General features: G+C 53.9%; 1 protein-coding gene across 2 annotated transcripts in view; it reads left to right on the top strand.

Moving 5' to 3' along the window:
* The window catches only part of CNNM4 (cyclin and CBS domain divalent metal cation transport mediator 4), a 36696-nt gene extending 17534 nt beyond the window's left edge, over positions 1–19162 (top strand). Inside the window, exons 2-8 of one of the 2 annotated variants that reach the window (XR_010934343.1) lie at positions 9040–9183; positions 9475–9609; positions 10621–10790; positions 11053–11149; positions 16121–16302; positions 16617–17531; positions 18330–19162. Coding sequence is in view for 1 of the 2 variants with exons in the window: in XM_067704257.1 (XP_067560358.1) it covers positions 9040–9183; positions 9475–9609; positions 10621–10790; positions 11053–11149; positions 16121–16302; positions 16617–16814 (926 nt within the window). In the remaining variant the exon portion in view is untranslated. Of the gene's footprint in view, positions 1–9039; positions 9184–9474; positions 9610–10620; positions 10791–11052; positions 11150–16120; positions 16303–16616 lie in introns of both variants that reach the window. The other variant, XM_067704257.1, reaches the window with a different exon arrangement.
* Positions 19163–20007: the final 845 nt, after the last annotated feature.

Here is a 20007-nt window from a genome sequence, read left to right as displayed (position 1 = left end):
AATAAACAGAAACTGTGTAAGGGATGAGTACCCCGTTGGGAGACCCTGTTCTGAAAGGTCCTGGACGGGCCGTGACTGCGTTGTCGTCTTGCTCGGGGTGGCTCGGCTTGTCGATCTCCTGGTCAGTCTCTAGAACCCCTTTTACCTGCAGACCCCTGTCTGTTTTGGCAAGTGGGCCCCAGTGTCTCCATTTCCATTTCTCTTTTCCATGCAGCTGTCCTCCTATCACTGTCTTTTTTTTTCTGCTTTACTCTGTTTTACCTTTTGTCTTGCCTTACATTTTCATTTCCTTCCTTTTAAAAACATAACCCGTTGGAGCTTCCCTGGTGGCGTAGTGGTTAAGAATCCGCCTGCCAACGCAGGGGACACGGGTTCGAGGCCTGGTCCGGGAAGATCCCACATGCCGCGGAGCAACTAAACCCGTGTGCCACAACTACTGAGCCTGTGCTCTAGAGCCCGCGAGCCACAACTACTGAGCCCACGCGCCTAGAGCCCGTGCTCCACAACGGGAGAGGCCACCGCAATGAGAGGCCTGTGCACCGCAGTGAGGAGTGACCGCCGCTCGCCGCAACTGGAGAGGGCTGGCGTGCAGCAGCGAGGACCCAATGCAGCCAAAAATAAATAAAAATAAAATAAATTTATCAAAACCAAACAAAAACATAACCCACTATAATGCGGTATTTTCACTGGTGATATTCATTGGCTAGCTTGCCTGTCGGGCACCTGCTGTATATTGAGCCTCATCTGGACAAGGAGGCATGAGTCAAGAACCGCCCGGGTGAGTGTAAACCGGGACCCACACTGGGGAGGGCAATTGGGAGTTTTCTATCAAATTTGCCCTTTGACCTGTGACTCCACAACTATAAATGTATCTCACGTGGGTCAAAAATGGTGGACATACAGGGATCATCCTTACAGCATTGTTTGCAGTAGAAATAAACCTGGCAACAATAATGTGTTCATCAGCAGAAGGGAGAGGGTCAGATCCACATCCACACTGGTGCCCACAATCCGAGCTCTTGGGCCACGGAGTGGGGAGCAGCTCTGCGCTCCAGTGACCTCTCTGAGGGCAACATGTGAGGTGCAGAAAAGTGTACCTTGTATTTTTAATTAAAATAAAAGTAATATATTTATTGTAGAAACTTTTAGAAAGGTGGAAAATGATTAAGAAATAAAAATCAAAGTCACCCTCATCCTACCACCGCAAATGTTTTTGTTGCGTTTTCTTCTAGTGAGTCAGCAATGAACTGTATTGCTTCTCCCCCTTAAAATGAGACATCCTTCTTCTCTTTTCTGATTATAAATGTAAAAATTAAGTAAAACATGTTGACTTTAAAATGCATCAAGCAAAAGCAAAAGAAACCAGTATTGCTCTTACTGTCCTGTTTTGTAACTTTCTGCTTTACACAAACAGTGAACCACCGTCTTTTAAAATAAATCTATATCTACATCAGCCTTTTTAGTGGCTGCAGTACTGTGTCATAAACCACACTGGGTGGACCCTCCTGGGCACACCTTGCACATGGCTTGGGCACTTCCTTTGTGCTAAGGTCTTTCCTAGAAGTGAAAGAAACGGAGTCCAAGGTCTTATACATTTTACATCTTGACGCATACTGCCAGGTCATGACGGAAAAATGTCGTTGTTCTCTCCAGTACTGCACTCTTTTAGTCACCAGTCTTATATTTTAATTTATATTAAAATTAAGGACCTCCTCAGTGCTTTTTTTTTAATTAAAAAAATTAAAAAAAATTTTCTCACTGTTCTTTTAAATTCCTTATTGATTAAACAACTTCCATCCGGCCCTCCCCAGTCCGGCCGGCCCTCTCTGCCCTGGATGCTCTGCAGTATTCTTTTTGCATGTAACTCTCCCACCCCCTTGGAGCTGAGTTGGGAGGGCTGTGCTCCGCCCCTCTGGTTCCTCTGTCACCCTGGCCCCTGGCTTCTTGCTGGGATGGGCCACGGCTCTTCCTGCTGGCTGCGGTCAGGCTATTAATCATCAGCCTAATCCTGCCCTGGCCGGTGGAGGGCGGCGGAGGAGGGGGATTCCCAGGAAATCAGGGTGCCCGTTGTCTGCAAGTGCAGACTCATCGCCCAAGGCTATGTCTTGGGCAATGGGTCTGCACTTGGCAGGTGGCTGCCTGGCCAGCTCCTCTCCCCATGGGGGGTGCCTGAGAGCTCAGGGCCAGTCTTGGAACCTGGGATGGCAGGAGGTGGGACCTGCCGGGAGGCCAGCGAGGGAGGCCAGAGAGAGAGGCCAGAGAGAGATGCCAAGGACACCATCTTGGGTGGCGGTAATCCCACGTCTGATCTGGGGCCCCTGGATCTTCCCCATGAGAAAAGGCAACTGGAGCTGGCGAGTAGGGCCTCTCGGAGCCCTTGTGGACTTTGAAACTCAGCACCTAGTAATGTGTTTTTCTTATGATCTTTGAGAGACTATAAAGGTTTTTTACGGGGCGGGGGGAAGGGGGGAGGAGGACACAGCTGTTTGCTAAAATGGGCATTGTGGGCGGTGGAGGACTGGGCTTTCCAGGGCCCCTGGAGACCTCCCTGTATGTTTCTAGCAGAGTTTGGAGCATCTGCTGTGCACTGGGCGAGGGATGGGGGGCTCTTGGAGAGAAGTGAATCACGGTGCAGGCCAGGCTGAGCTGCATCCTGGTCCTGGTCCGCGGGGAGCTGGATGCCAGGCAGCCGACGGCACAGCCCGCGGCCTTCCAAGTGCTGGGAAAGGAAGAACTGGGGCGGGGCGGCGCGGGGGCAGTGAGTGCCAACGGGCTGGTGGAAGGGTAAAGAGGTTGTTGAGGGACTCAGGCAGGTCCTCCCTCTGCTTGCCCCCTCTTCCAGGTGGGAGAGGGCAGTGAAAGAGGCCCAGGCTTGCTGTCTGCATCTGCCGATCCCGCGGGGGTTTCTAGAGGCCTCGTGCAGCTTTCTGACCTGGACAAAGGCTGACAAGGGCGGAGAGGGCAAGCTTGCAGCCAGATGTGGCCCAGAGGTGACCTCAGGACAGCAATTTCAAGGTGCCTCCTTCCCTTCCCCACAGCCAGGTTGCCCCTTCCTAGCAGTGCTTGAATCTAGAAGGCTGAGGAAGCTCCAAGCCCTAGCAAAGCAGTGTGAGAGTATTTTTAAGAGTTTCTTTCTTTCTTATGTGTTTCTTTCTAATTATACCATTGTTATGGAAATTTTAGAATTTCTATTTAGGGAAGTATAAAAAAGAAAACAGAAACCATACTGAAACCCCCATACTGTTAGGTTAAACCATATGAATTGAAATTGTCTTTTTTTTTTTTTTTTGGTCAAAAATAGTGAAATATCAGCAATTTCATAGGGGGCAGCCAAATATAATCATTTTGCTACATTGTCTCAGCCTTCTTTTCTTTGAATAAGGACTGCCTTGGAAAACGTGGGATTCTCAGCTTTTGGAGTAGATGTATCATGTCAATTTTCATGTTTCATTTCTCACCCCACTTCTCCCCCCAAAATCCAATTATCCAGTTGAATGGATACTAATAATCAAATGAGGTAACTCATTAAAATGAAATTCTGTGTTAGATTTAAACTCCATACAATGAGAATCATAAATGTAAGTCCTAAGTTGATCCTCTTATTCTAAATGGTAAATCAGTTAATAGTAATTTCTGAATTACTGTTCAGAAGCTGCTTTTTTTTTTAAAGTCATCACCTCCCGTTGCTTTTTTTAAAAAATATTTATTTATTTACTTGGTTGCACCGGGTCTTAGTTGCAGCTCGCCAGCTCCTTAGTTGTGGCACATGGGCTCCTTAGTTGTGGCATGCAGACTCTTAGTTGTGGCATGCATGTGGGATCTAGTTCCCTGACCAGGGATCGAACCTGGGCCCCCTGCATTGGGAGCATGGAGTTTTTTTTTTGTTTTCTTTTTTGTTTTTTCAGTACGCGGGCCTCTCACTGCTGCGGCCTCTCCCATTGCGGAACACAGTCTCCGGACGTGCAGGCTTAGCGGCCACGGCTCACGGGCCCAGCCGCTCCGCGGCATGTGGGATCTTCCCGGACCGGGGCATGAACCCGTGTCCCCTGCATTGGCAGGCGGACTCTCAACCACTGCGCCACCAGGGAAGCCCAAGGGAGCATGGAGTTTTAACCACTGCGCCACCAGGGAAGTCCCTACAGAAACGTCTTGATTACTAAAATTCAGAATAATTCTTTGCCTAGTCTCCGTCCCTCTCCCGCTTCCCCCATTGGTTATGTTTCTTTTCCTAAGGCACATCCACATGAACTGTGTCATCCATTCCACAAACATTCATTGAACACCTACTTTGTGCTGCTTGCTGTTCTGAGTTTTGGGAACACAGACGACAGCCTCTGATATGATGGAGCTCTCAATCTAGTGGGAGAAGATGGTCCATAAAACGACAAACACAAGGAACAAGCATGTTCTATTTTTTTTTTAATTTATTTATTTTTGGCTGCGTTGGGTCTTCGTTGCTGTGCGCGGGCTTTCTCTAGTTGCAGTGAGCGGGGTCTACGCTTCATTGCGGTGCGTGGGCTTCTTCTCATTGCGGTGGCTTCTCTTGTTGCAGAGCACAGGCTCTAGGCGCGTGGGCTTCAATACTTGTGGCTCGCGGGCTCTAGAGCGCAGGCTCAGTAGTTGTGGCACACGGGCTTAGCTGCTCCACGGCATGTGGGATTTTCCCGGACCAGGGCTCGAACCTGTGTCCCCTGCATTGGCAGGCGGATTCTTAACCACTCCACCACCAGGGAAGCCCTCTATTGTTTATTGTAGGTGATAAACTAAAGACCAGGGTTGTGGGGCTGGAGGAAGTGTTGCAGTACTCAGTGAGGCCCTCTGGGTAGGCCAAGGTGACGTTTGAGCAGTGAAGGAAGACCCGAAGCTGGCTGAGTTGGGCAGGTGTGTGGGGGAGGAGCAGGCCAGGCTGAGGGAGCAGCCTTAGGAGTTTGAGGAAGAGCCAGGAGGCCGAGCGGCACAAGTGTGAGAGAGCAGGGCAGCAGGAGGGCTTTGGGCCCCAGGCCGCTGCGAGGAGTATGCTGTCTACCTGGAGTGATACGGAGCCACTGAAGGGTTTGGTGACGTTATAACTTCTCCTGCAAGAGGGTCCCCCTTGCTGTGGTGTTGAGAGTAGACTCAGGTCCAGGATGAAGACTTGGGGTCTCACCCTCTGGGTGAGAGGAGGTGCACGTGGCTCAGCACGCGGCAGTAGCAGTGGAGGCTCCCAGAGGAGGTTGGATTCTGGGTGTCCGTTGCAGGCAGAGCCGATGGGATCCACTGAGTGGGTTGGATGTAGAAGGGTAGAGAAACAGAGGAATCAGGGACTTCCCTGGCGGTCCAGCGGTTAGGACTCCACGCTTCCACTGCAGGGGGCCCGGGTTTGAACCCTGGTTGGGGAACTAAGATTCCGCATGCCGCACAGCGTGGCCAGGAAGAAAAGCAATAGAGGTGGCAAAGTTTATTCCCCCAGGGCCTCATCCACTGGATGGATGGAGATTGGGGAGGTCTGGAGGAAGGGCAGGAGCTAGGTTTTGGCCGACTTAAGTTCAGGATGTTAGACATCCACGTGGAGCTAGCTGTCAGCGAGCAGCTGGCTGGATATGTGAGTCTAGAGAGCACAGGAGAGGGCTGGGTTGCTCATACTTATTTGAGATGCCTTGACTTATAATTTGTATTTAAAGTCCAGAGGCAAGGGACCAGGTGCAAGGACTGAGCCCTGGGACCCTCTCTTCTCAAGGAGAAGCAGCAGCCCTGAGGTCAGAGGAATACCAGGAGAGCCGTGTCCTGGAAGCCAAGGAGAAGGGAGGATTTCCAGGGGGAGGGAGAGAGTTGGCCCCTTGTCAGAGACTGTGGCCTGGGCAGGTCATCTGAGACTGAGACCCCACCGTTGGAGGTCATTGGTGACCTTGGCAAGAGAGGTTCTCTGACCAGGAGGGGAGATGGTTCTGCTACGACCCAAGAATGGCCCCTCTGGGCAGATAAATTAGAAGGCGGCAGATATGGCCCAGGGTCCTGTGCCCGGGCCAGCAGAGGATGACTGACTGGCCCCCAGCCCAGCACCTTTGCATGGGGCCCAACTGGCCAGCCACAGTCAGTGCAGTGTTCCAAGCTCTTAGCCTGCAGAGCAGGGCTGGCCGTGGGCCATGCCCCAGGTTGCCTTACCTACAGGGTACCTGTCTGCAAGGTGCTGCCACTAGAGGGCGCCCACACCCACCAGTGGATTCCACAAAACAAGGTGCCCCAGAGAGGAGCAGGGAGGGGGCTGAGAGGGGCTCAAGGAATCTGCTCGTTTCATCCACAGGAGGGGCATTTCGGTCCTTCAGAGGAGCCACCCACCTTTCCCTGTGAGGCCCAGTGTGACCCGTGACTGTTTTGTGGGTCAGGACTTGTTCTGAGTCTGTGGGTTAATCAGAGGGTTCAGTGGGGACGGGGACGTTTTCTCAGATTACTGGAGCTGTGTCTTCTCTGCAGGCGCTCTGACTTCTGGGCTGTGAGCAAAGACCTGCGGACTGAGCCACACCCACCCTGTTCTCTGGGGCTCAGTCTGCGGCAGGTTAGGCATGGAGGGTCCTTGTTCACCCCCTCTCACCAGTTTCCCTTTGTTCGCTTTAATTTTGTTTTTTCCCCTTCATTTTTTCTCAATTAAAAAAAAAACTGTAGAAGTAAAACATGCCTAGCAAGTAGAACGATATAGAAGGGTATAAAGTAAGGGATAACACGGCCCCTCCCTCAAACTCCACATATCCCCGAAGGTGCCCATGGTTATCTCCTCCAGACACTAACAGGGTAGTTTACACCTCACCGGCCCTCGCAGGCAGATGGCAGCACGCACTCTGTCCTGTTATAGCCTCTCCAGGGCTTCCTTCCACAACGTGGTTCATCCGGCTGTGCCGCGTTCTCCCCAGAACAGCAGTGGCTCCTGTTAAGGACTGCTGCTCCATTGCTCTCGAGGTTTGAGGTTGTTAAAAAGAATGTTCTGATGAACCCCTTTGCTTGTTCTGTCTTTCTACGTTTTGAAAATTACATCCGTAGAGTAAGTTCCGACCCATGGAATTTCCAAGTCCAAGCTTAGGGACCCTGAATTCTGAGACATGCCGCCAACTGGGCCTCCTGAAATGTGTGCCTGTTTACCTGCCCACCCACCAGAGTGCCTGTGGGGGCCTGCGTGTCTCCCCAGCACTGGGCGCTCCCAGCTTATTAGGGTGTGCCGTCTGGAAGCAGCAAAAGCTCCCTTGCTCTAATTCTGGTTCCCGCCTGATGCCACAACTTAACTGGCTGCCCCAGGCCCCTCAGAGCATCCCTTCTGTCTCCAGAGAGCGCTCCTGCATGGGCAGCACTGACAGGTGAAGAGGCCGGGGGGCCGGACACCAGGGTTCTGACCCTGACTGCCTGCTGCCTGCTGAGGACCTTGGCCGAGCTCTGGGTCTTGCCGGCTCAGCTCTGAAGACACTGGAAAGTTTTAATCGAGCCCATGGTTCTTCCTGGCAAAGCGCTGAAAGGTTTTTGACCACGACTGGAAATAAGGATACCACAGTGACCGGCACCTTGTGCAAAAGTTTCACACACACAAAAACCAACCACACAGGGCTTCCCTAGTGGCGCAGTGGTTAAGAACCCGCCTGCCAATGCAGGAGACACGGGTTCGAGCCCTTGTCCAGGAAGATCCCACATGCCGCAGAGCAACTAAGCCCATGCGCCACAACTACTGAGCCTGCGCTCTAGAGCCCGCGAGCCACAACTACTGAGCCCGCGTGCCACAACTACTGAAGCCCGCACACCTAGAGCCCGTGCTCCACAACAAGAGAAGCCACCGCAATGAGAAGCCCACGCACCGCAACGAAGAGTAGCCCCCGCTCACCGCAACTAGAGAAAGCCCACGCACAGCAACAAAGACCCAATGCAACCAAAATAAATAAAAAATAAATCAATTAATTAAAACAAAACAAACCAAACAAAAAAACCCAACCACACAAACAAAACAAGTACTTCCCCCCATGTACTCTGCGGTGTACTCTGCGATTTTTCACTTTATTTTTCAAAATGCTGGTCCCAGAACTGGCATGTCTCTGTTCTCCCTCAGAGGCCCCTAGGAGTTATGGGGATGCATCCTGGGGCTGGGATTCCCCGAGGCCTTAGAGACCTGGAGAACATCCTCTGCGCACCATGCGCTAGAGTCAGGGCTGAGACTGGGGCACGCAGGGGAAGCTGACTTGACCTTCACAGCTCTCCGGGCCTCCCCCCTTAGGCTGCTCTAGACCCGTGTCCCCGTGTGTGGGTCACACAGTCCCGTTCAACCCAGAGTGGGGGCCGGGCCCTTTTTGGCTGTCACCCTGTCATTGTCACGCGCTGGGGCGAGGGGCACGAGAGCAGTGTGGGACCCCAAAGGAGGGCCTGGGAAGCCCTGCCGCCCCACAGAGCTTCTGTGGAGGGTCCTTCCTCCCCATCCTCTGCCTCCTAACTTTCTTTCTTGCCTCCAAGGGTGGCCCTCCTCTAATTATAGTTCCTGCCTGGCCTAATTATAGCCTGGGCTAATTTGTTAATGGCTTTGGGTACTGAGAGCCCTTGCCTTGGGCAGGATCACGGCCCCTGGGTACACGCAGGGAAGTTTTGCCAGGGAGCACTGGATGAAGGGACGTGAGTGGCCTTTGAGGCCCATGGGGGGCGGCGTGGGCCCCCTGGGGAGCCCCATGTCCAGCTGGTGCACGCAGGGCTTTGACCAATGCTGCCTCTGTCCACGAGTTGTCAGGGTGGGTCTCTCCCCTTCCCAGGGGTCCCAGGAGCCCCTGGTGCGCGGCACCAGGCAGGGCCTTGCCCTTTTCATTCTATTTAAACAAATGGTCCTTAATTAAATGCCTTTAAATTGAAAAATACTTTTGGTTTTCCTCTCCATGAAAGCAATGTCTGTTTGCAATAGAAGCTTCAGGAAATGCACAAAAGGGAAAAAAGGCCGCTCATGACCCCACCCCAGTGACTTATGACCCCAAATGTGTTAACTTTTGGTCGAGGAGTCTCATGACTGGTCCCTCTGCTCTTGTTTGACTCATTATATTGTCCCCGCAGGGAAGTCCCACCTGGCCATCGTGCAGAAGGTGAACAACGAGGGCGAAGGTGACCCCTTCTACGAGGTGCTGGGCCTGGTCACCCTGGAGGACGTCATCGAGGAGATCATCAAGTCCGAGATCCTGGACGAGTCTGATATGTACAGTGAGTCCCCTTCCCACCCTGCTCTGCTCTGCTCTGCTCAGACTGGCACCTGCTGTCCCCAGGCGGGAAGGCCGCCGTGGGGACGGGAGGCTGGGCGCCAACCAGGGCTGCTCGGAGCGTCCGCAGGAGGCGCCTTTCTTCCTCCCAGCATTTGTGTCTCAGCACAGACACTGCTGCTTCTGCTTCTGGTGGAAGAAGGGCCCGCGGAGCTGGGAGTCGGCGGGTGGGTACCAGTCTGTTCCCCAGTCCTTGGGGGATGCTGTTCTCAGTTCCAGATTCCTTCTCTTGCAGCTGACAACCGAAGCCGGAAACGGGTATCTGAGAAGAACAAGCGTGACTTCTCAGCCTTCAAGGATGCTGACAATGAACTCAAGGTGAAAATTTCTCCTCAGCTACTTCTGGCTGCTCATCGCTTCCTGTCCACGGGTAAGAGCATGAGGGGGGCCTTCGGATGTCGGTGGGATACAGCCCCGGAGGGAGACGTACTGGGCCTCTGGTTACTCCTCCCCAGGGGACAAGGGCTACAGCAGATGAAGGGCCTGGGGCACGTGCGCCTGCCTCTGGAAGGGGGCGAGGTGTTTTCCTTCCATCCCCACCGAAGATCCCTGCGGTTTGTTTTCCCCGTTAATGGGCTGCTGCTACAAACTTCCAGGAACCATCCGGCTTTGTTTTGGCTGTTCTGTGCTGGGAGGACCTGAGGTGGGCACCGGGCTCCCCGTTGAGGAGGGAGAAGGAGGCCCTTCCATATGCCCCCTCCCCCTGGGTACAGCCCACAGCCCTGCATGCTCATCCTCTCTGAGCGTCTGGATCCAGCTCCCTTCTCATCTCTCTGCCTCCCCTCCGCCTGCATCTGCTGGGCCCCTCGGGACCTGACTTCTAGGTCAATGACTTTTCTCTCTTCTCACCCCTGACTCAAAGCTCCCTTGGAGACCCGGGTGATTGATTAGGAAAACGCCCGCCTGCTCTGTCCTCTCCCCTCAGTCTGACTTCCTTCCCAGCCCTCACTTGCTAAAGCTGTGATCCTTCCCTCTTCTGTGCTTTTCCTGCCGGGCTATTGATGACATGGATACTGACAGTAGTGATAGTCACGTTTATTAGGCACTTCGCATGTGGCAAGCGTGTGTCTAAGTGTCCTACGTCTGTTATCCCATTTCACCAAACAGCGACCCCATGAAGTTTTAAATCCCTATTTTACAGATGAGGAAACTGAGGCACGGGTGAAGGAGTTTGCCTGAGGTCATGTTTTATTAGTGCAGGAGCCACTGTCCAGGCCCAACCAGTGACAGACCTGCATGTACTGAGGCCGGAGCCAAGGTCATGCCCTCCGGGGAGGCAGGGCCAGGCAGTGAGGAGCCGTCCAGCACAGCAGTGACCGTGTTCCAGGCACTGCCCCGCCCAGCCTGGCCTCATGTGAAATCCTCCTCTCTCCTCCTCCAGAGGTTCCCCAGTTCAGCCCCTCTCTGATATCGGAGAAGATCCTGCTGCGGCTGCTCAAGTACCCAGACGTCATTCAGGAGCTCAAGTTCGATGAGCACAACAAGTACTACGTCCGCCATTACCTGTACACCCACAACAAGCCGGCTGACTACTTCATCCTCATCCTGCAGGTGCGCCTGCCCCGCCCTGCCCTCCGTGCCCGAGCCGCCCTCTCACCTGCTTTCCTGCCCTTGAGCCTCTGCTCCCCGTTGCCGGTCCTCCGCCTGCAAGGCCACCGTTGAGCCCCTGGGTCTCCAGGGCTCTGGAACTAGCTCCTCCACGGGGCCCACAGCCCTGTTCACTCCTCGCGTCTCCCTCGTGCCTCAGGCTTTTTCTTCCCAGGTGTTTTTTCCTTCTCAACTCTGTTTGTAACCCTGACCCGTGTTCTTTCAGGGGAAGGTGGAGGTGGAGGCCGGGAAGGAGAACATGAAGTTTGAGACGGGCGCCTTCTCCTACTACGGGACCATGGCCCTGTCCTCGTCCCCCTCTGGTGAGTCTCTGGGCTATGTCTGGGCCGCCCTCCAGCACTCCTGGAGGGGGAGAGACTCGGACTGGCCCCCCAGAACCTAGGGCCTCCTAGAAGGGTCATAACCCAGGTGGCTCGGGGGGGAGGCCAGCGAGGGCCAGAGCTGCCAGGGCCTCGAGGAAGTGGCCTGGAAGAGCAGTGACTCGCCCCTTGGGACCGGGTTCAGAGAGTGGAGGGAAGAGATGAGGGGATTCTGACGAAAGCCCGGAGGGAGCTGAGAGCGTGTTCTGAGGTGGTGAGACCAGCCCACCAGGAGGCGAGGAAGAGGGTGGATACGAGTCAGGGAGCCGCAGGAAGTTGAAGGCATTTGCTTGCCATACGAAGCAGGAGGCCGTTAGCGGCCCTTGAGCAGGCGGTCCTGTGACAGCAGAGTGGGCCGACTGGGCAAGCGGGCCACAGTGGCCCTCCTTAGCCTTGACGGCGGGAGGCCAGTTGAGAGGGAGGCAGGTGGAGGGAGGCTGCAGGGCCTCACTTGTGAAGACTGGGCCAGGGGAGTCAGGGTGGGGGAAGGGGGCCCATGGCTTCCGTGTTTGGAGGCCAGGCCAGGGCCTGGTTTTCGGCTGCGCAGTTTGCAGATGGCTTTGGCTTTTCAGGGGGCTGAGCCACTGCCTTTTGGTTAAGGGGCCGTTCTGATGGAATAAAGGGACCTGGGGGCAAAGAAAGGACTGGACAGCCTCTGAGAAGGGCCACTGGCCACCCCGGCGCCCTCTGCTTCTCCAGTCCTGGGTGGCTCAGGCTCCCCTTGCTGGAGGGGGTGCCCTGCAGACAAGGCCCGAGTCTCGCCCGGCTCATCTCGCCCGGCTCAGCTCCTCGCCAGTTGTGTGACCCCTCCGGCCCCAGGTTGCTGCGGGCTGGACAATGAAAGTCTGCTTTGGTGCCGGGGACAGGCACATGGTGAGGGGGCTGCTGCAGCTCCTGGGGAGCCTCGATGCTGTGCCTGCTACTGTCCTTTGACAAAGAGGACCCCCATGTGGGGGGCTGGGCACCCGTGCATACTGACACAGCTCAGCTCCTCCACCAGCGTGAACAGGCTCCTGGGGGAGGGGAGTGGGAAACAAGGCTGCAGAGCTGGGTTTTGGAACAGGTGGCCCCTGCCCAGGTGCCTCAGACCTGGGGAGGACTTCTCTGCCCCTCCTGAGAGCACCTCTTGCGGTCCAGCTTGGGGAAATCTTGTGCAGCAGGGCACACAGTCATGGGACGTCCCTCCAAGCACCCTTTCTCTGCAGCCATGCCTCAGAGCCTGGTTAGGGTCCTGCGCTCTGTCTTTTGATGTGGAGGCCCCAGGTTCCCACTTGCAGTGGCTGGAAGGGAGGGGAGATGACTTCCGGGGGCTCTGGGCACACTCCACCAGCTTCTGCCCTTCTCTGATCAGGGCTCTGGTCAGCTCTGAGCACCCTCCCCGTCAGGGCCGGGTCCCCTTTACTGTTGTGCCCCCTCTCTGCTCGAGGGAACCTGGCCCCCAGCAAGTCTGCTTCTCCATCCTGTTCCTGTGGCTCCACGCCCACCCCACCCATCCCTGACCTTTTCTTCTTTTGCTCCAGTGCCTTCCACCCTGGTCAGGTGTCCGCCTGGCAAGCGGAACTCCCTGCTCTCCCGGCTCTCAGGTAACTTGGCATGGCTGGAGAATTTGCACTGCCACCTGCCGCCTGAGCCCTCACACTGCAGCTGCATTAACCGCTCCCAGCAGGCACTGGGGGCCCCGCCCCCCGCCCAGCACCTGTGCCATCCCACCTGTTCACACTTGTGGGCCAGCCTGACCAGTGCTAGCTGTGCCTGGCCTGGGGCCCAATTACTATGTGCCTTTGCCCAGGTCCTGGAAGGGTTTCCCCAGAGGTCCTTCAGTCTTTGAGAAGAGACACAAACGCCTGCAGGTGACAGGTTGGGAGTGGAGGGTGGCTCCCGGCCAGGCCAAGTGAGCCCAGCTGCTCGGGGCCACTCACAGGCCTCAGCAGGATGACTTGTCACCCCATCAGCTTTCTCTAAAAAACTTTCCAGCTTTCCTCACAGGCTTTGGTTTTCATTCTTTGGCTGCTGGTTCCACCTGCCAGGGGGAGGCAGCAGCTGGGTGGTTAGAAGTGTGGCTGCAGTCATACTGCCCTGGTTGAATGGGGTCTCCGTAGACACCAGCTAAATGATTTCGGGAGCTGACTTACCTTTTCTACGTCTTGGTTTCCTCCTGTGAAATGGGAGCAATACATGTGCCCACTTCTTAGAATTGTTGGCAGCAGTGAGAGAATTGATATAAAATGTTTAGTTAGAACTCAGTTACTGTTTGTTTTTTCTCTATTACAACCAAAATGTGACATTCCAATCAGAAAGTGTTTAGGAAAATTCCAAAAGCCACAGAAACATGCTGTTTCTGGCCTTTGATATGTCACATTCCCGAGCCTTGTCCCAGGGTCGGTGGGAACTGTGTTGGCCCCAGAATCACTCAGTTCGAGGGATTCCTATCCCATGTATACTGCGGCGGCAGAGGTCCTGATGTCAGGATTCTGGCCTGGGCTGCTGAGCCCGGAGGAGAAGAGCATTACGAGTGTCTTTGAGCTCTGGTCTCAGTGCATAACTTAGAGAAGGTCCCTGGGTCCCAGCAGTGCTAAAAACCTATCACTTCAGTCAACTGTTTCCCCTATTATGTTTGTACAGCTGGGGTTTTTTCCATCTTAAATGTACAAAAACACACTTTTTAAAATTGATCCTCTTTTAAAAAAAAAAGTAAAAAGGTGATTTAGAAGTCACTTGTTCCGTTCAAACACAGCCAACTTCTGGCAGTGATGGGAAGTACAAAGCAATTAATGGTCTTTGAGCAGGGGGCTGTCTGATGAGAACAGAATGGGCCATGTCAGCCCTCACTGGCCAACCCCTCAGCCTCACTCTCCTCTTCTGCTCTTGCTTCTGTCTCATAGATGGCCGGGAGTTGATGCACACATGGTTTGAATCCTGATGTCTTTACCTAATATGGGAACCGAGACACTTTTCCATAAACTTTCTAGTTAGAGCTACACAGAGTTTCACCAAGCAGGTGTGCCTTCATTTGGTTTTTTTCCCCCTTATGCATATTCATGGGGGTCTATATTCTAAGTATAACAGCATGATGTAAACCTCTTTACGGAAAAACTTCTTCTGTATTTAAGATTATGTCCTTAGAATATTCTTCCAGAAATGGACTTACCAAGTCAAACCCCCTGTTTTTTTGTTTTGTTTTGTTTTAATCATAAAAGTAACACAGCTTATTTAGAAAATTGGGAAGGTGGAAAAAAATCTTAAGAAAATTAAGAAGCATCATAATTTCATTATTCAGAAACAAACACTTCATATTTTGTTAGATTTCTAGACCTCTGTTTTTAATAGGCCATGTGACTAATTTATGTTGGTTTAAATTCAGTTCCTGTTCCTGGAGTGTTAATAAGCATTAATTAAAAGCATTCTATCATTCAAATAATTAATGTCAAATATTAAGCAATATCCCTCGTGTTTCTGGTCTTTGCTAGAACTTAATCAGAGGTGTTGCTTAAGTTAGAATGAGTGATACATGCACATGGTCCTCTAGTGGCTGTATACCACCTAATCATAGACTATCCAGACTGTATTTTCCTGGTTTTATGAATGAAACTCAAACGTAGAGTATTACTCAATTCTGTCGCACTTGGTTCAGCCACCCAGATTCAATGGTTGCTCTTTTCACTGGTCTGTTTGTTAGAATAGCTGACTCAGTAGTTAGTAACTTACTAGTTAACTAAGCAAATCAGCTTAGTCCACGTCCTGTTCGTTTAAAACAAGCCAGTACGCCTCCACAGCTAACTTCTTGGTGCATTTCATTGTTTTCTGAGTGTTCCCCAAAATACGAGCTAATGATGTACAATAATGTGTGTGCCCTTCCTTTTCCAAAATAAGGAGCTGGTTCCTTCCTCGTTGGAGGTTGAGCCATTCCCCTTGCCTGGTTTCAGTCGACCGAATGGAGGCCTGTGCTTCCCCTAGTGGCGGGAAGAGGCACTGCCACCGCTACCCCAGGCTCTGCCTCATGGGAGGGGGACTGAGACCCAGCCCCCAGACACCCCAGAGTGGGAAGCCTGGAGCTCTGGGGCCTCTAGGTTCCTCTGAGAGGAACCTGCTGCACCCCACCGCCCTGCCAGATTGGCTGGGCTCAGCAGACACAGGGCAGGACTGTTCCACACACAACAGGTTACGTGCAGAGCACACTTTTGAGCTCTTACGAGCATTTTGAGGTGTGAGCAGGGTGTCATGTTGGGGGGTGTATGACGTGTGGTGAGAGAGTGCAAACTGTAGGTTCTTCCTTTGCATATAATTTAAAAGTATGCAGTTTGGGCTTCCCTGGTGGCGCAGTGGTTGAGAGTCCACCTGCCGATGCAGGGGACACGGGTTCGTGCCCCGGTCCGGGAAGATCCCACATGCCGCGGAGCGGCTGGGCCCGTGAGCCATGGCTGTTGGGCCTGCGCGTTCGGAGGCTGTGCTCCGCAACAGGAGAGGCCACAGCAGTGAGAGGCCTGCGTACCGCAAAAAAAAAAAAAAAGTATGCAGTTTATGTCCCTTGACAGAAGCTGTCATCGAGACAGGGACAGTGGCTCCTCTGCCATGCTGGGGTCATCATTGTGTCACCCTTGTCTGATCAGCTGTTGGGGAAATGAGGGGTTTTGTAGCCATAAACTTTCTGTGTCTCTGGTTTTTGTTTTCTGTTTTGTTCATCTGTTTGGGTAGACTTTTTAATTCTTACTGCACCACAGTCCTAAACAAACTAGCTCATTGGCATTGATGAGGTCAGACCTTCTGCAGGCAGAGCTTCTGTTCGTTTGTGCCCGAGAGCTACTTCCCACTGCCGGTGGGGGCACTACTGCCCGGGTGTCCGTGGACAAGGTTGGACGGGAGGCTGTGAGGGGCACCAGGCTGGCCCCCGGCCTGACAGCCTCTCTCCCTCCACAGACCGCTCCCCATCCCACCCCGCACCCCTCAGCCGCTCGGCCTCCCTCAGCTACCCGGACCGCTCAGAAACGGCGTCGAGCACGGCCCCCTTGGCAGGCAGCAGCCAGTTCGGCAGCTCCATCCTGGGCCAGTACACCTCCGACTTCAGCGTCCGGGCGCTCATGGACCTCCAGTACATTAAGGTGAGCGCTCCCCATGGCCCTCTCCCCAGGCAGCACCATCCTCCTCATCCTGGGCGTCTGGATCACTCTGCGTCTCACCGGCAGCTTCTTTCTTTGATCCACCACACCCAGCACGGAGGGCCCGGGATGCATGTCCCTCCTGCTCTAGCTCCTCACTCTTTGGTCACCCCCTCCCTCCGCTCCGCCCCCTGGGTCACGCCCTCTCTCCTGGACTCGCAGCCTCCCTCCTGGCTGCCCGTTTCTCCGGGTCTCCTGTAGGGTTGGCCCCCCGGCCCTGCTGTCGGTGAACCAGGCCGTCCCGCTTCCCCCTGCAGATCACCCGGCAACAGTACCAGAATGGGCTGCTGGCCTCACGCATGGAGAACTGCCCCCAGTTCCCCCCGGATGGGTGCACCATCTGTACCGAGAACTTGACCGACAAGTCCGAGCTGCCCCTGGTGGACGAGACCACGACTCTCCTGAACGAGCGCAACTCCTTGCTGCACAGAGCCTCCCTCGAGGGCGCCATCTGACGGGAGGGCCCGGGGTCCCCCGCCAGCCCCGCGGGGGCCTCCCCAGTGGGCCCACACGAAGACAGGGAGCCTGTTAGGCCGGAAGGGGTACAGATAGCCTGTCTGACTGAGCAGCCAGTTGGCCCCCGACCCGAGGGGGATCTGGCCTCCGACAGGGACCTCTGAACAGCTCCGAGCTGGCGGCTGCCCACCCTGGACTGTGGGGCAATGGGCCGGCGACCAGGAGCGCTTCTAAACTAGGCTCATCTCACCTCTTTTTAATACCATATGGGGAAGGGAAGACAGGGTTAAGGAACTTTATTTAAAAACAATTTTTTTTTTTTCCACAAAAACTTTAAAAGGGGTAGGGTTTCTCACCCCGGGAAGCGATAGCCATAATCTGCTCGCAGCCGGGACTTTTTGGCTATGTCCCTGACTCAGGAAGCCTCCTCTTTCTGCTTCTCCTCCGCCTCCTCCAGAGATGGCATCCCTCGGGCCTGCTGGAGGAAGGTTTTCCCTTGGGAGGGAAGAAAGTTCTTCCCAGGAAGCAAAGAACCAAATAGTGCTGAGAACAATTGCCCGGACACGCGCTGAGGCTCGCCTGGTGTCACCGAGGCCGAGGGATTCTGGGAACCGTGATCAGGGACGTGACACTTGCAACTGCGGAGAGGAGCACTCCTCCTCCTGGTAATCGCTGGACCCAGGAATCTCCTAGAACTCTGCTGATGGGCTCTCCTGGTGAGTTGGGCTCCGTTGAGGACTCTCGCCCCGTCCCTCATATCTGCCCCTCTGGACAGCTCTCCCCTTGTAATGGGGCTGAGTTCAAGTGTTAGGCAGGGTCTCACACCTTTAAGATTGCTAACCCCTGCTCCCCAGGCCCTGACCTCACTTTCACCAAAGGTTTTCCCCAGGCTGGGGGAGCGACTGCGTTAGAGGGGACTTGTCTGCGATGCTCCTTTTGGGGCCAGGAGGGAACCTGGTCATGGGCATCTACGTCGTTAGCAATTCGTTCCATCCCCCTTCCCACCCCACAGCGAAAGTCAGGTCTCAGTCACTGACCCACCAAGCCCTTCTTTCCGGACTCCCGGTTTCTAATCCAAAACCCCAGTGCCTCTTAGAGACTGAGGACAAGAGGACGTTGTAGGAAGCCAACCTAAGCAGGTCCTTCATGCCCTTTCCTCTGTGGCTGAGGTTCACCTGGCTTTGTTCACGCACTTACAGATCTAACTAAAAGGCACACAGCTGGCAGCCCCGTCTTCCCCACGTGTGTGTTATCCTAGTGTGAGATGTCGTCCTGGCCTTTGCTGAAGCTCGTGGTCCTGGGCGCTCAGAGCCCCAGCCCCACGCGCAGTTCTGCCCCAGCACCTTTTCCCTGTGCTGCAGGCTTCCCGCCATCGGGGAGGCTGTAGGACCAAGGTCCAAGGTGGCCCTTTGGTTGGGTGGAACAGTTGCTGGGGGGGCGGGGGGGGGCCCAAGATCAGGCGAGGGAGACTCCACAGGCCTTCCTGAGTGTTATTTATTCACTCCTTTCCTCAGCCTGTGAGTCCTGTTACCCCAAGTGCTCTGTTGGGGACCAGGAAATGTCTTGCACCAAGTATACTGGCCCCTGGTCATTTTAAAGTTCTTCCAGACACAGAATTGATTCCTACAAGTCTGCAGAGAAGGTGGTGACAGCCATGGGTTCTCAAGCCATAAGGAAAAAAGACACCAGACCTTTGGCCCCCGTTGAGGCCTGAAAACCCCTCAGTTTTCTCCAGAAGCAGCTTGCTTTCCGAGTCCACACAGGGGCTCGCAGAGCTGTGTTCCTGGGACCTGAGTGCCAGGTGGAGCAGACTCACGGCCTGAACCGAGTGTGTGTGAAGCCAAAAGAGCAGGTGCACACACTTCCACGGCTACCTTTTTGCACGCACAGTTACTTTCAAGAGATGGTCCCGCCTCCCCTCCTCTTCCTGTCCCCATTTATAATCACTTTGTGCAGAGGGTCATGATTATTTCCACATATTACTGGTCCGATGACTTCCTCCTCCCAGTGCAATTTTTCACCTCCTATTCCAATCTCTCGTTCCTGGGCTGAGCAGTACCCTGACCTGGCCCAGCCCTGCGTGTCTTCCCGTGGAAGGGAGACCTTCGCAAACGGCCCCTGGATGGGTAGGCGAGTTACAGCCATCGTAGCAAATAACTCATATTTATTTTGCATAAGATTTTAATTTGTATATTTTTGTGATTTATTTTGGCATTGTTATGAGTTTGACTCTCGGGGAGTTTTGTTGTTATGACTCTTGTGTCTTTTGTCACAAAACAATGATAATATTTGCTAAACGATATATGGAATTTATTTTTGATTGGTAATAAAAAAAGAAATATGTATACATCTTGGTGAGTTTACAGTTGGCCTGTTTGAGTCCTGTCGATACTCGGTGCCGGTCATAGAGCTAGAAGTGGCCGTGCCTGGCTCTCACCTATGACAGGGCAAGGGGCCAGCATTCTGGGACTGTGTAGCAGTAAAAAGGAAGCAGAAATGTAACTTACAAAAATATATATAATCAAGGCTGTTGTCACAGGAGCTAGAGAGTGCCAGCTGCTGCTAGACAGACAGGGCAAGTGTGCTCAACTGCCACCATTAGGGATCCAGTACAACGGACACCAGAGGCGTGGGGGCAGCTGGGATGGGCAGATTGCCCCTCCTCTCTCCCCTGGGGGCTGAAGGAGAAAGGAGCTTGATCCAAAAGTATGATCATGTGGTCTTACAGCAGCAGGTGCCTCTCAGTCCATACTCAGGGGCTGGTTGTGGTTTCACAGTTGGAGCGCTCACCGCTGGAGAGCCCGCCTGAGAGGGACCTCACTGTATCCGCTCCCGAGGCTTCAGCCAGGCGGACTCCTGCCCGCAGGTGCCTCGGCCTGTGTGTGCAGTCGAGTGCACCCAGGCCAGGGACTCACGTAAGCCTGGCTTGACAGGGCCAACTCGGGGCGGGGAATGTTTAAAGAAAGGGAGGCACTGGGTAGGCAGAAAGGAAGGAGGACATTTCAGATAAAAGGAATAACAAATACAAAGTCTTGTGCATAGGTGGGCAACAATAAATTTCATTCATCCATCTGTTCCACACGTTTAAGCCCTCGCTACATGCCAGGTGCCACCAACCCCTCAGGCTGTCTTCTCCGCCTGGAACTTCCTCCCATGTCTTTGTGAGGCTCACCCCCTTGCTTCATCTAAGCC

The sequence above is a fragment of the Pseudorca crassidens genome, chromosome 14, assembly GCF_039906515.1.
Source record: "Pseudorca crassidens isolate mPseCra1 chromosome 14, mPseCra1.hap1, whole genome shotgun sequence".
Taxonomy (NCBI): domain Eukaryota; kingdom Metazoa; phylum Chordata; class Mammalia; order Artiodactyla; family Delphinidae; genus Pseudorca; species Pseudorca crassidens.
The sequence above is the reverse complement of the archived record's forward strand: the minus strand, read 5'-3'. Positions and strand labels throughout refer to the sequence as shown.